The 13098-nt window shown below is 41.3% G+C and overlaps 1 protein-coding gene and 1 pseudogene across 1 annotated transcript; both read right to left on the bottom strand.

Moving 5' to 3' along the window:
• Positions 1-886: 886 nt before the first annotated feature.
• Positions 887-9101, bottom strand: PGRMC1 (progesterone receptor membrane component 1). The gene is made up of 3 exons (XM_011380192.2): positions 8678-9101; positions 4834-4989; positions 887-2187 (listed from the first exon to the last, which is right to left on the bottom strand). Exons 1-3 carry the CDS (start codon positions 9000-9002, stop codon positions 2084-2086), a joined length of 585 nt encoding a protein of 194 aa, XP_011378494.1. The 5' UTR covers positions 9003-9101; the 3' UTR covers positions 887-2083.
• A 3249-nt stretch (positions 9102-12350) lies between these two features.
• Positions 12351-12468, bottom strand: LOC111731662 (annotated as a pseudogene).
• Between the last annotated feature and the right edge of the window lie 630 nt (positions 12469-13098).

Genomic DNA, 13098 nt, shown 5'->3' with positions numbered 1-13098 from the left:
TACAAATATGTGAGCCGGACTTGTTAAATTTTTAGATCAAAGTCCTGCCTTATGGTAATACCCTTTTACATATAATCAACACAGTGTTGATTTAGTTCTGAATAGAGGGAAATCAGGCTATTTGGGTTTGAAGCTTAACCAGGCTCTGGACATTTTCCTCTTGGCATCAGACAAACCTGTTTAACTTTGTAAAAGGAGTAGCCTAATCTTCACAAGCAGACATAACAGGCTTCTTGGCACAAGACAGGCAACTTGAATATTGAATGAAATCTAGTTGAGGAAAAGGGCACATTTAAAATCAACAAAACCAGGCAATATGGTTTAATAACAAAATGTGCAAAGCTGCTCTTTGGTTCAGGGAGTACATCTCGTAAGAAAACTGCCATTAAAAGGGCAGAACAACATTCAGAGTTATCCATGTTCATACAGCTGGCTATGTGCAAATTTGATATCCTCCTCTTGACATGAAGTGAATTAACTTTACTGCTCTAAGGATTCTTGAACACTTTCCTAATCAGATACATTAAAAACAACAACAAAAACTGTCTGCCTTGGCACTTAAAGCTTTCTGTAAAATTACCCCTTAATATCCTTGCTGTGTATAGACCTCAAAGGCAGAAGTCTGATTTTGAGTTTAGAAAGTTCTGATTTAAAGAGGCAGAATTTGACATGTCACAAAAAATTAATTCAATTCACATTTTCTTAGCAGGACAGGCTGGCATTTGGTTTGTGGCGTGAGGCCTCTATGAAGTTTTGCCCCTTGTTTGTTTTGGAATACAAAAATAAATCACTCAAAAGTGAAACTCAGTGTTAAGATAAAGTAAAATCATTGAATCTGGTTCTTTAGATTAAGGTTTTAAAAGAATAAGACAACCCAACCACACTATACTGGGTAAAACCATTTTATTAACTGACCAAAGCACTTCATTTTGTTTTCTGATTTGAGGTAAAACCATTAGACACAGTTCACAAGAAAATACAATGAAAATACTATTCAACTACAATCACAAGTTTGAAACCTCACTAGTTGTTCAGATAATACTTTTACAAATTCATACAACTGTACAGTCTACTTAAGCTAAGTTTATTTTTAACCAATAGACCAATATCAAAGACCTAGACACTTAATTACTACTCTTGAGTGGCTATAGTTTTGTGATAACAGAAAACTGTTACCTTATGAATATACTTCAAAAACCACTTGGCTAGTGATGTCTACTGTTTCCTCATTCTTCAGGGGTATGTGTGAAGGCTCTTAGGAGAGCAAACACCTGTTCTACACGCCCCTCATGTTAAATCATGTAAAATAACCATTGCCCCACCATGAACATGGGGATTGGGAAAATAGTCCTACAATCTTCTTCATGTATTTAGGTTTTTAGGCAAGCCAGCTGATTTTTCCCAAAGCTTTCTTTTGAAGGTTCAGATTGTTTTAATTTTTCACCGTTGTTTTAATTTTTCACTGTAGATTACTGTTAGGGTGTCTGAATATCTGAAGGATGACAACGATGCCATCTAGAAACACCTAATGCATTTCTTCCAGCTCAGCCCAGCTTTGAGATTTCATTTCGTTACTGGACAATTCTCTTTAATCAATACTAAAGCCTTTGAGACACTGCAGATTTGCTTTAGAGGTAGATAAAACAGAAATCATGCAGCTAAGTCAATTGAGAAATAAGGGATTTACTGTCTTTCGAGAACATCATGACTAAAAGTTGATTCTTTGTTCTTGGTGTTTGAAGGACTTTGCACATTTTACATTTTTACCTGTTTGGAGGAAGTCTTACTTGTCTCTCAGGAAAAACAAATTTAAATTCAGCCTGTATTAATAACGATAGAAGAAAAACAGTACTAACATTTGTATTACAGCACTGCAGTTCACTTTCGGGATTGGTGACACACAAACATCATGCATTCTAAGACAGAAATTAATTTTATCAGTATCACTAGTGATGTTAATTTAAAAACTTACAGCAAGTTCAAAACTTTTCTAAATATTGAAATTACCACATTTTAAAGACAGACTGGAATGTTACAAATGATTCTGCAAAATACAAAAATAGATATGCTTCCATTGAATGCTTTAATCATTTTTCCGAGCATTCTCATCTTTTGGTTCTTCCTCATCTGAGTACACGGTGGGCTCCTCCCCCTCCTTCAGCAGTTTGCCCACATGATGATACTTGACTGGAGGTAGAGAAGAAAACACAAATGGTCACTCTCCTGGTTATAGGCAATCACTACCGCATTTCATGTTATTTATTAGAGGCCTACAGTCTACACAATCTGGGCTTCTTAAGGGTTTTGTTTAGAAGACAAACATAAAACAGGTAGTGATGCCTGACAATGAGTGTGCAATGAGTTGTGTTTGTGTGTAAAAAGTGTTTAGAAGAGCAAGGGCTCATGAGTTAGAAGGGCTGCAGAATACTTCAGGGAAGGATATGCTTTGGAAAATGTGCATAAGGATTTGGGGAGGGAGGGATTTCCAGAAAATGAAAACACCACATACAAAAGCATGCAGGTGAGACTGAAGATATATGGGGAACAATAAAGAGACCAAATTGGCAGGAAGAGAGTAAGAGGAAGGTTGGCTAAGCAGTGTGGGGAAATATGAGGGATGTGGAAAGCCAGTCTGAGGACTTTGGACTTATCCTATATAGATGGCAAATGACATTTAAGGTTTATGACAAAGGAATGACATGATGAAATAGTGCTTTGGCAACAATGGTATCGCTGGTGTTGAGGGAAGATTACAATAAGGAGAGAACAGGAACAGGGTGACCAGGAGGCCGGTGGGCAGACTACCATTTGAAGGAACAAGAGCCAGGGGTAAGGGGGTGTTTGTGGGAGTAGAAAGGGAAGAATACGAGATAATTTAAAGGAGCACTGGAAACATGAGTTAATGAAGTGGACTGGAGATTCCACGGACTGAAATGGGAACTCTGGAGAGGGAACCACTCAAGAGGGGACCATGACAGAAGATTTACTACAAGGACTGGAGAAGTTAGTATTGGCAAGAAGCAAGTTCTTGGAATCCTTTGAGAAAGTTCAAATTGTGGGAATTGTAACCACAGAATAAGAAGGTACAGAGAGGAAATGAAGCAGTGGTAAGAAACAATCACTTATCAGGTGGTTGATAGTGCAAGGGAAGAAATGATAATAATCTAGTGGAGAGGATAGCAGGAAATGAAATTTTTCTCCGACATAAGGAAAAAGCTATATGTAGTTAAAGAAGTGGTAAAAGAGGCAGGAGAATGCTGGAGATGTTGGAGAAGACAGATTTAAGAGGATGAACTAGAATGCAAGACTTGGGAAAGGATGGAGTCAGCAAACTACCATCACAACGGCTGTATCACTGTGGCCAAGCTAATGCAGGGTTAATCATCTCAATGTCAGAGGCCAAGGGGACTGGGCCTCCTCTGAGTATGGTAGGAATTAAGAGTACCCAACCTGTCTAACCAGGTAATCAGAGCTGCTCTTGTGAAATAATAGCTAGGAACAATTGGAACTTCCCTATCTGAACATATTATAAAGGTTCCTAGGGTGCTGAGGACTTCTGCAAGACAAATAAAAGCTGGGTGGTGCCTGAGAAACCTGCCTTAAGGGGAATCCAAACCAGCCTAGAGTGTAACTGAAATTTCACAACGGGATTTGGGGTTAGCCTTTAGTTTTGTTTGTGTGTTTGTTTTGTTTTTGGGTGGGTGGGGAGACTTGCACCTTTTACTCTACCCATGAAGGCAAACCCTAACAAATAGCTTTTTAAGTTATAAATTACAATTAATTGGTTTCATTTAGAAGAATCTATTGTTACAAAGGCATCTTGAGGATGTAAAAAATGAGGGACTACATTAGAAAGCTGAATTATGTTTTCCAAGTAAAAAGACTTGCCTCTAGACTTGAACATTATATTTAGTCTGCTTGGGCTCCAAATTCTAAAAGTAGAGCCATATCTGCCTAATTATTAACCCAGAACTCTCTCTCTGAAGTCAGCATTAATTTCAAAGAAATTGGTCGGATTTAGCCAAAAGAGCCAGTAATATTTAACTGATTATAGGGAACAGCAAATAGAAAACTACATTTTACATGAAAAATCTTCAAATAAATCATCATGGTCTTTACTGTTCAAAGTAGGGCAAGATTATTATTCAAATTCTTAGCAATGAAATGTTGCTAAAGGGATAATTAAACACTTAGGTTTGACAAAAGCCAATTCCTCAGTGCTGAAAATTTGAACTTAACTTCATCCTTACTCCGCCCCCCCCCGGCGCCCCCCCCCCGCCCCCGCAAGACCTCAGCCCATAGCAGAAGCCAGGAAAGAAGTGTCTCCCTTTTTCCTTTTCTTTAAAAAAATGCAGACACCATTGTTGCTGGGCAGATTATCCGTATCATTCGTAGATGAGGCCTATAGTTAGGCTCAATTAGATTCAAAGAGAAACTGTTTGGTAAAATACAAGTTTCCCATTCTTCAACAGAAATGTGGGATGCTTTTAAACAGCAAGTTCTACAAGTGAGGGCTTATGAAAATCCTTTTCTGTAGCTAAGATGGCTGCTCTCTTTTCCCCCCATACCAAGCATCAAATCCTAGTGTGGAATTTATGCAAACCTCTCAAACCCTAGTTTTCATAGAGAACGAGCTAAAAATTAGTATGCAATGATAGCAAGTGACTCAGCACTGCTGCAATTACTTCAAGCCACGAATTTGATCTGTCCAAGATTCAGGATCCTATCAAAGTGCTCCTAAGCTTCAGGCTGTTTAGCAATAACTATTGGACTGCCATGAATCCCATTACTGGTTGAAATTTGATCCAGGCACAAATAAAAAAAAATGCTTACAAGTGAACTGAGAGTCCCAGTCACTCAGGGTCTCCTGCTGGGCAGGAGTGAGGTCAGAAAGGTCATCGTATTCATCCTTCAGAGCTTCCTTATCCAGGCAAAATGTGGCGAGGCCCCGGGATGCATCTCTTCCGGCAAAGACCCCATATGGCCCCTCTTTAAAAACAAAACAAAACAAAACCAAAGACCAATTCTTCATCAGACTGTCAAGTTTGCTGTAGTTCATTCATAGAAAATGGCTTCCTTACCCATCAACACAGAAAGTAGTTTTAGGATACCAATTCCATTTGGAAACCATAAGTGTTAATACTCTAATCATTATGTAGTGGATACTAGACCTATTGTTATTGACCTTTTAAAAAACGAAATCAAATTGTTATACATTATCATCCATTTCCAGTGATTTTCAAATGTCTAATTACAAGGCCATAAATCTTGTGAGAGGAGGTGGTGGTAGGGACCGATGCACGATAAAATGAGTCCACAGGTCAGAATTCAGCTTTAGGACATTGAACCCAAAGCCTGGCTGTTCTGGGCACGTGGGCTACACCAGTGAAAGATGGTTTCATAAGGTAATAAACACTAAGATTTTAGTAAATGAGGACATTTCCAGTGTATTCCGATGTGTTTTAATGAGTTGAAAGTATTTCATAGATATCTTTGGTTATGATTGTATTAAACAGTAACATGTGGCATCTGCAGGAGAAATCATTTTCTAAGAGTTATCAGTGGTTCAGAAATCTATCCACATGTTACATAATCTTCACTGTCAATAAAGAGTAGAGATCAGCTCTGTTACTTTTTAGTGGGCTTGAAGAGAAAGAAGACTGAAAATCCTAAAACTTTCATGGAAAATAAAGTCTGAATCAATACCCCAATATAATTATATAAAACATTAGAATGCTATTATATATTACACTGAACTTTTGTCTAAGAGAGCAGTGAATCATTCTGTAGGTACTTAAAGTAGATGTTTAAACTTATTTAAATATTGCACAAATAAATGAAAATCCAGTGTACTTTAACGTGTTTTTCCAAAGGTTGATTGAGTAGCAACCCTGACATTAAAAAGTTTGTAGGTAACCACTATGCCAGAGTACAAGAATGGGTCAAGATTCAATATGGTCTAGTCACCTGCAACCTCAATCCACCAGGATTTTTTTTTTTTATAAATTAGACGAAATTTATAATCTTTTAAATGCGAATAAGATTCCAAAGAAAAATGATTATTGTTAATCATCATTACATGCTACTATTTCCATTAGAGAAGGTAAAAAATATGAAAACTTCACATAGTTTTCACAAACGTAGACCTCGAATGGAAGTGGTAGCATCTAGCACCTGAAAAGAGACCCAATTGTATTGGCTTGGACCTCACCATTTCAGATATGGTTACAAAATACTTAAACAGTCTAAGGGGAGCTTTAAAAGACTTTGGAGAAAATGAATATTTACTAGAATGTAAGCTCCATGAGCAGAGATGCTTGTTTTGTTATTGTTCACTGCCATAGTCCCAGAACCTACAAAAGTGCCAAGCATAGGTAGAATAGGTGCTCAAATGAATAATTCTTTTGTTTTTAAGGATTATTTGTTTTATTTGTTTGTAGTAACAAAGGATATCTAGATAGATTATTAAGCAAAAAAAGCAAGTTTTTACATATGTGTATGAATCATTTTTTAAGTTAAATTTATTGGGGTGACATTGGCTAATAAAATTATATAGGTTTCAAGTGTACAATTCTATAGGACATCATCTGTATATTGTGTTGTGTTCACCACCTAAAGTCAAGTCCCCTTCTGTCACCATATATTTGACCCCCTTTACCCTTTTCTACCTACCCCACCCCCACCCCTACCTCTCTTTCTCTGGTAACCAATATACTGTTGTTCATGTCTATGAGTTTTTGCTTGTCTTGTTTGTTCCTTCCAGTTTTATATGAATAATTCTTAGGAATCCTTTGTAACATGAAGCATCCTTTCCATGTCATGCCATATATTCATGGGCTCACGGGATGATAGTGCAGGTAGAGACTTAGAAATCTCACAGTGGGCCATCTTTATCATTTTAGAGAGGGAAAACTAAGGCCCAGAGAGAATAATGCTTTGCAATGGGTCACACAGGTTGCCTTGCCTGACTCCTAGGTTTGTGCTCTGTACACAGGCCTATATTTCTCTCAAGGACTTTGAAAACTACAATCATATAAAGATGCCCCATGCATGTGTTTTGACAACTTTATGGTGTAGCTCAGTAATAAAAGGTATTTACATGATTATATTTATTAATAATGCCTCTAGGTGTTGTGCTATAAGTTGACAAATATTGGTGTGGTTTTCAAATTATTTTGACAGTTACATGTCTGCAGAAAGTAGGTATTCTAAATGGTCCACAAGAAAAATAAACTGCTAAGTGGGAGAGTTCCTTAAGAATTTTAACACGTCTGATTTCGATTAGTTGGACTGAGACAGTAAAATAAAGTGGGAGTGGGGATGGCCAGATTTCTGCCTTCCATATTCTTCCCTCTCCAGAGCAGCAGGGGAGAGCCATCAGTGTGGACACACTCCATGATTTTAGAGGAGTCCATATTGGAGGAGCAAAAATCTCTCCCTCCTCTGCAAATATTCTATATAGCAGGACTTTCCAAACCTGGTTGCATCGGCCTGGGGAAGCATGTTAAAATGCAGATTCCTGGTGATCTCCCCCATAGACTCTTCCGTTGTCACGGCAATTAGGCCGGAATCTGTATTTTTCCTCATGTGCATCAGGTGATTCTGATCCAATGAGGTTTGAAAAGCCTCATCTCTAAGGCCCCTTCAAGCCTGCCCCCTCCAACAGCTCAGCAGTCGTCCATCCATCCACCCCTCATTTCCCTTCTGGTTGGTTTTTCCTGAATCCCCACACCCAGCAGCCTTTGTTTCTCAGGATCCTCCCACTTCTCCCTCCATTTAAATTTTTTTTTGGGCTTCTAGTTTTCTCTCCAGATATAGACTAAAATACTGTATTACTTTCTCATATTGCTACATTCCCATTGTCCGCCACATCTAGCCTTTATTCCTCCCTCGAAGCTCCCTTCCTCCCATGGAACCTCCTTGTTCACCTTTCAGCTTTTCCCCGTCTGCCACACACAGTGCGCGCGCACATACCAAACACATGCCAGACACATACCTGACATATACCACATTCCAAGTAACGCGTGCGCGCGCACACACACGCCTGACAAGCCACACACACTGACTAAGCACACGGAACGCACACTCACATCACTTACCCCCACATGATGTTTCTACCTGCTGCTAATCCCATCTCCCTTTTCTTCTCCCACACTGTCACATTCCACCATGGCTACACCTGGAGTCATCCACCTTCGCGTCTTCTCCAAGGCTGGACCTCCCTCCTCCCGCTCTCCCACCATGCCTCCCTCAAGACACCCACATTTCCTTTCTCCAGCCCGACACCACCCCCTCCTTCCAGGAACCCCCAAATCCGATACCTTTGAAACTCCTCTAACACTGTGTTTTGCTGTTCTCTCTACACCCTTTCCAGCCTCGAGACCCATCCTTGGCTTAAGTGCATCAGCCTCTGCACCCTCCCATCCCTGCGCTATCAGCGCGAGGTCGGGAATCTGCGTACCCCACTGGCCCGCACTCTTCTGGTGGGCCCCCTTGCCCCCCGCCCGCCGGGGGAGCCGCCCTGCCCCCACCGCCTGGCTCTCCGCTGCCTGCCCTCACTGGCTCATCGCTATTTCTCCCCCGGGGGGCGCCCCGCTCCCCCTTCGCCCCTCCCGGATCTAGCCCCGTGCCAGGGCCCCTTCTTTTGTCTCCACGCCCCTGGGGCCTGCAGCCGTACCGGGCCCGTAGAACTTGCGGCCTTTTGTCACGTCAAACACCTTGCCGTTAATGGCCATGAGTATGCGCGGGTCCTGGACGCCGTCGAAGCGCCGCAGCTCGGCGGGGGTGAAGTCGCGCCGCTTAAGGCGGGGCAGCGGGGGCGGATCGTCGTCGTCGCTGTCGCTGCCGGCCGCCGGCTGGTCCCCGCGCACAATCTTGTAGAGCAGGAAGATGCAGAGGCCGAGCAGCAGCAGGTTGAGCGGCGACGTGAAAATCTCGTTCAGCAGCCCGCCCTCCAGCTCGCTCGGGTCGGCGCCCGTCGCCACCACATCCTCGGCAGCCATGATCAGAGGAGCAAAGGTTGGACAGGGATGAGGGAAGGCTCCGGAAATCGGCTTTCTCCTCCCTCTCTGCGATCTAGTGGCGCGCAGGGCTCGGCGGACAAATACTAGTAGGGGAGGAGGCGGGGCTGGGCGGGGCGAAGGCGGGCCCGAAATAGGCGGAGCCTCACATCCCTGCCTCTCCCAAGCCCACGGAAGCGCGCGGCCCCGCTGAGTTCAACCCCGCCCAGCTCAGCCTCTCCCTCTCTCCACTTTCATATGGACGGCGGCTTCCTTCTCCCAGCCCTATCCGTCCTCCCCAGCTGCGGAGAGAGCCTGGCCCACATCTCAGTTCCACCTGCGAGGCCCCAGACCCCGCCTGACGCAATACTCAGGCCCTCTTCGGGCTTGCAGCGACGCAGGGCGCAGCTCCGCGCACCCTGCTTGCTCCTCGCGCACACACTCCCTCGGAGAGCCTTGGTCTGCTGGGATCCCCGTCTGAGGCCCCGTCCACCACCTGATGAGCGCCAAACACCGACTCCATTTTTCTTGTTTTAGGCTTCTCTCTGGCTTACAATCCGAAGCCTCATCTTCACCCGGCCATATCCCGGGACCATGAGGCTTTCTTAGGAGACAGAAAACTCACTCCTCTAGCTCCTTTTCCTACCTTTGAGACCCAGCCTACCTATTTGCACTTTAGAAACCCCCATTCACTCTCCTGACGACCCTTCTCCAATACTCCCCCCAGATGCTGTGGGGCAGACACCCCTGGGATGGCTAAAGTCAGTGCACAAGCCCCTGTCTGACATCTCCCCCGATATCTAGGGAAACGGATGGGATTGCCCGATTTACTCTGTGTTCTTTCTCAGAAAACTAAACCCTTTTGCAGTCATTGATTTGTTCAGTCTCAGCACATCAACAAGCAACGTTCTGTTGCGCTTTTTTTTTTTTTTTTTTTGCTCAGAATAATGAGCAAAGTTTCTTTGTTTGGCAGCGTTCTTGTATTTGAAGTCTGTCGAGCTACCCTTGGCAGTCTCAGTAACCCTGTGCTGAAGCCCAGACGAAGGCAGGGCGGGGGACTTGGAAGAATCTAGGTTTGGTTTGTTCCTTTCCTAGGTATTTATTTCATCCGGTCTTTGATGTGCTAACCGTCTGCACAGGAGCAGGCCTTAAGTGGGAAGGACAGACAGTCTGCATCCTTTAGAGTCTTAATCTGGCTGCTCTCTTTATTGTGGCGGGGGGAGGGGAGTGGAAGAAAGAATGGCGGGCGAGGAGCGGGGAATAATTAAAACCAGGCCATGCCCACATCTGCAGCCCAGAGCTGTACTTTTCCATCAGGAATTCTGTTCGCTTGCTTGTAATTTACTCTGCTTCTCAAACACGCAGGAGACTTGAGAGAATTGGCTCCCTACCTCAGAATTCTAAAAATTTCTGGCATAAACTGCTTCCATCCCTGGCGCCCCACCTCATTTTAAGCCATTTAAAAGTGCATGTGAGCTGAACAATCTTTAAATCGGCCTATGATCTAAATTTAAGGTTAGCTGAAATGGGCCTTTCAGATCTTCTGTCAAACTTCTCTAATTTACTCAAGGCTCAAACTCGGCTATACTTAGAATCTAATTATCTTTTTAAAAAAACCGTATGGCCAAGACATTTTTACAAACCAACAAATTTGTAAAAAAATATTTTCATTTGCAACCAAAATGACAAACGAAGGGTTGAAATCTTTTAACAGCTCATTTTAATTGATAAGAAAATCTGGAAGACTTTAGTCAAATGGACAAAAATAGAAATAAGTAGTTCATAGAAGAGGGGATACCACTGGGGAATAAATTAGCATATGACAAATGTTCAGTCTCGCTAGCAATGAAAAACGGAGATACCACTGTCACCGACCATTTTCCTATGGGAAAGATAGAAGAAAAAAAAATAAAAAAGGATGCTATGCAACACTGGCAAGAGATTGATCAGTCTCTTTTCACACCGTCGAGGGGAATAAAAATTTGTGTAACCTTTTATTATCCATAAAAATATTTTCTATCCATAATCCCACTTGTAGAAGTCTACTCTTTGATCTAGTAATTTCACTTCTAGTAATCCATTCCAAGAAAACACTTAGAAATGCGCAGATTTCATTACTGAGATGCTCATCAGAGAATCGTTTTAAATATGGAAAAACTGGAAAGAACCTGAATGTTCAACTTTAAGAAATAGCTAATTAAATGACTTGAATTGTGACGAAACCATAAAATGGTGTATGATACAGCCATCCAAATATTATCATGACATGGGAAAATACTTATATTTTAATCTTAAGAGAACAAAATGGGATACAAAACTATGTACAGTATGAACTCAACTATGTAAAAAATGCATAAAAGATAACCTGAAAGAAAACATGCTAAAATGTTAACTGTTGTGATTGTTAGTTTCTTTTTCGTACTTTTCTACATTTTCCACAATGAGCCCATGTCCTTTTAGCCTCAGGGGGAAAATGATTTATTATTTCTCTTTTGAAAAAATGTAGAACGGTAAAACATGTTTACTATAACAAACTTAATACGTACATGTATAATGTAAAAAATAAAACTCATTTCCCTCTCCCAGCTCCCCAAGCAAACTTTAAATCGGGCTCACACATTAGCAGTTTGGTTTATATTCCTGAAGACATATGAAACACAGACATAGATTGTGTTTTACAAAACTAGGGAATTCTTTCTTTTTCTTTTTCTTTTTTTTATCCCCAGCTTTATTGAAGTATAATAGACAATTAGTTGCTCATATTTACATTGTACAATTCAATGAGTTTTTTCAATTACAGTTGAGATACAATAATATATTAGTTTCAGTTGTACAATATAGTGGTTAGAGATCTATATAATTCATAAAGTGGTCACCCCACTAAATCAGGTACCCCTCTCCCACTTACATATTTTTTACAACATTGTCGACTATTTTCCTTATGCTACACTTTATATTGCTATGACTAGTATCTATCCATTTGTACTTCTTAATCCCTTTGCCATTTTTCATTTTTTCACTGTCCCCCCAACCCCTCCCCTCCCATCTAGTAGCTGTCAAAATATTCCCTGTATCTATGAATTTGTTTCCGTTTTTGTTGTTCTTTAGATTCCACATGTATTTGACTTTCTCTATCTTACTTCATTAGGCAATATCTTCCAGGTCCATCAAGGCAAAATCTTTATCCAACCCCTTCCTTTTAGTCTGTGTGTGTCTTTTAATCTGAAGTGAGTCTCTTGTAGGCAGCATATGTAAGGGTCTTGTTTTTCTTAATCATTTAGCTTCCCTATCTTTTGGTTGGAGCACTTAACTCTTTTCCATCTGAGGTACTTGTTGATAGAAATGTAGTTATTACTACACACCTGGTCTTCCTAGATGGTCTCCCATCCAAGTACTAACCAGGCCTGACTCTGCTTAGCTTCTGAGATCTGATGAGATCAGGCATGTTTAGGGTGGCATGGCCGTAGACACCATTCTTCATTCATGTATTTTTTTCTGTGATTTATTATTTTTAAAATTTATTTAATTAGTTTCAAGTATACAGTACAATGGTTAGATACCTATATAGTTCATAAAACGATTTCCCCAATTGCTTCCTTCCTCCCCATACCCTCCACCTAGCCAACGTGTTAACACTAACTGCATTCCCTATGCCGTGCTCCCCATCCCTGTGACCATCCATCAGCTACTAATTTGTACTTCTTTAACCCTTCACCACATTCTCCAAGCCCCCCAATGCCCCTCCACTCTGTCTGTCACCAAATTGTCCACTACATTTGTAAGTCTGTTTTTGATTAGTTTGTTCTTTTTATTCCTTAGATTCCGCATATAAGTGAAATCATACAGTGTTTACCTTTCTCTGTCTGACTTAAATACCCTCTAGGTCCATCAAAGCAGTATCTTTTTCCATCCCCTTCCTTTTAGTCTGTGTATGTCTTTTAATCTGAAGTGAGTCACTTGTAGGCAAGATATGTAGGGGTCTTGTTTTCTTATCCATTCATCCACTCTATCTTTTGGTTGGAGCACTTAATTCTTTTCCATTTGAGGTACGTATTGATAGGAATGTAGTTGTTACCATTCTTTATTCATGTTTTTGATA

The sequence above is a fragment of the Pteropus vampyrus genome, unplaced genomic scaffold, assembly GCF_000151845.1.
Source record: "Pteropus vampyrus isolate Shadow unplaced genomic scaffold, Pvam_2.0 Scaffold390, whole genome shotgun sequence".
Taxonomy (NCBI): Eukaryota; Metazoa; Chordata; class Mammalia; order Chiroptera; family Pteropodidae; genus Pteropus; species Pteropus vampyrus.
The sequence above is the reverse complement of the archived record's forward strand: the minus strand, read 5'-3'. Positions and strand labels throughout refer to the sequence as shown.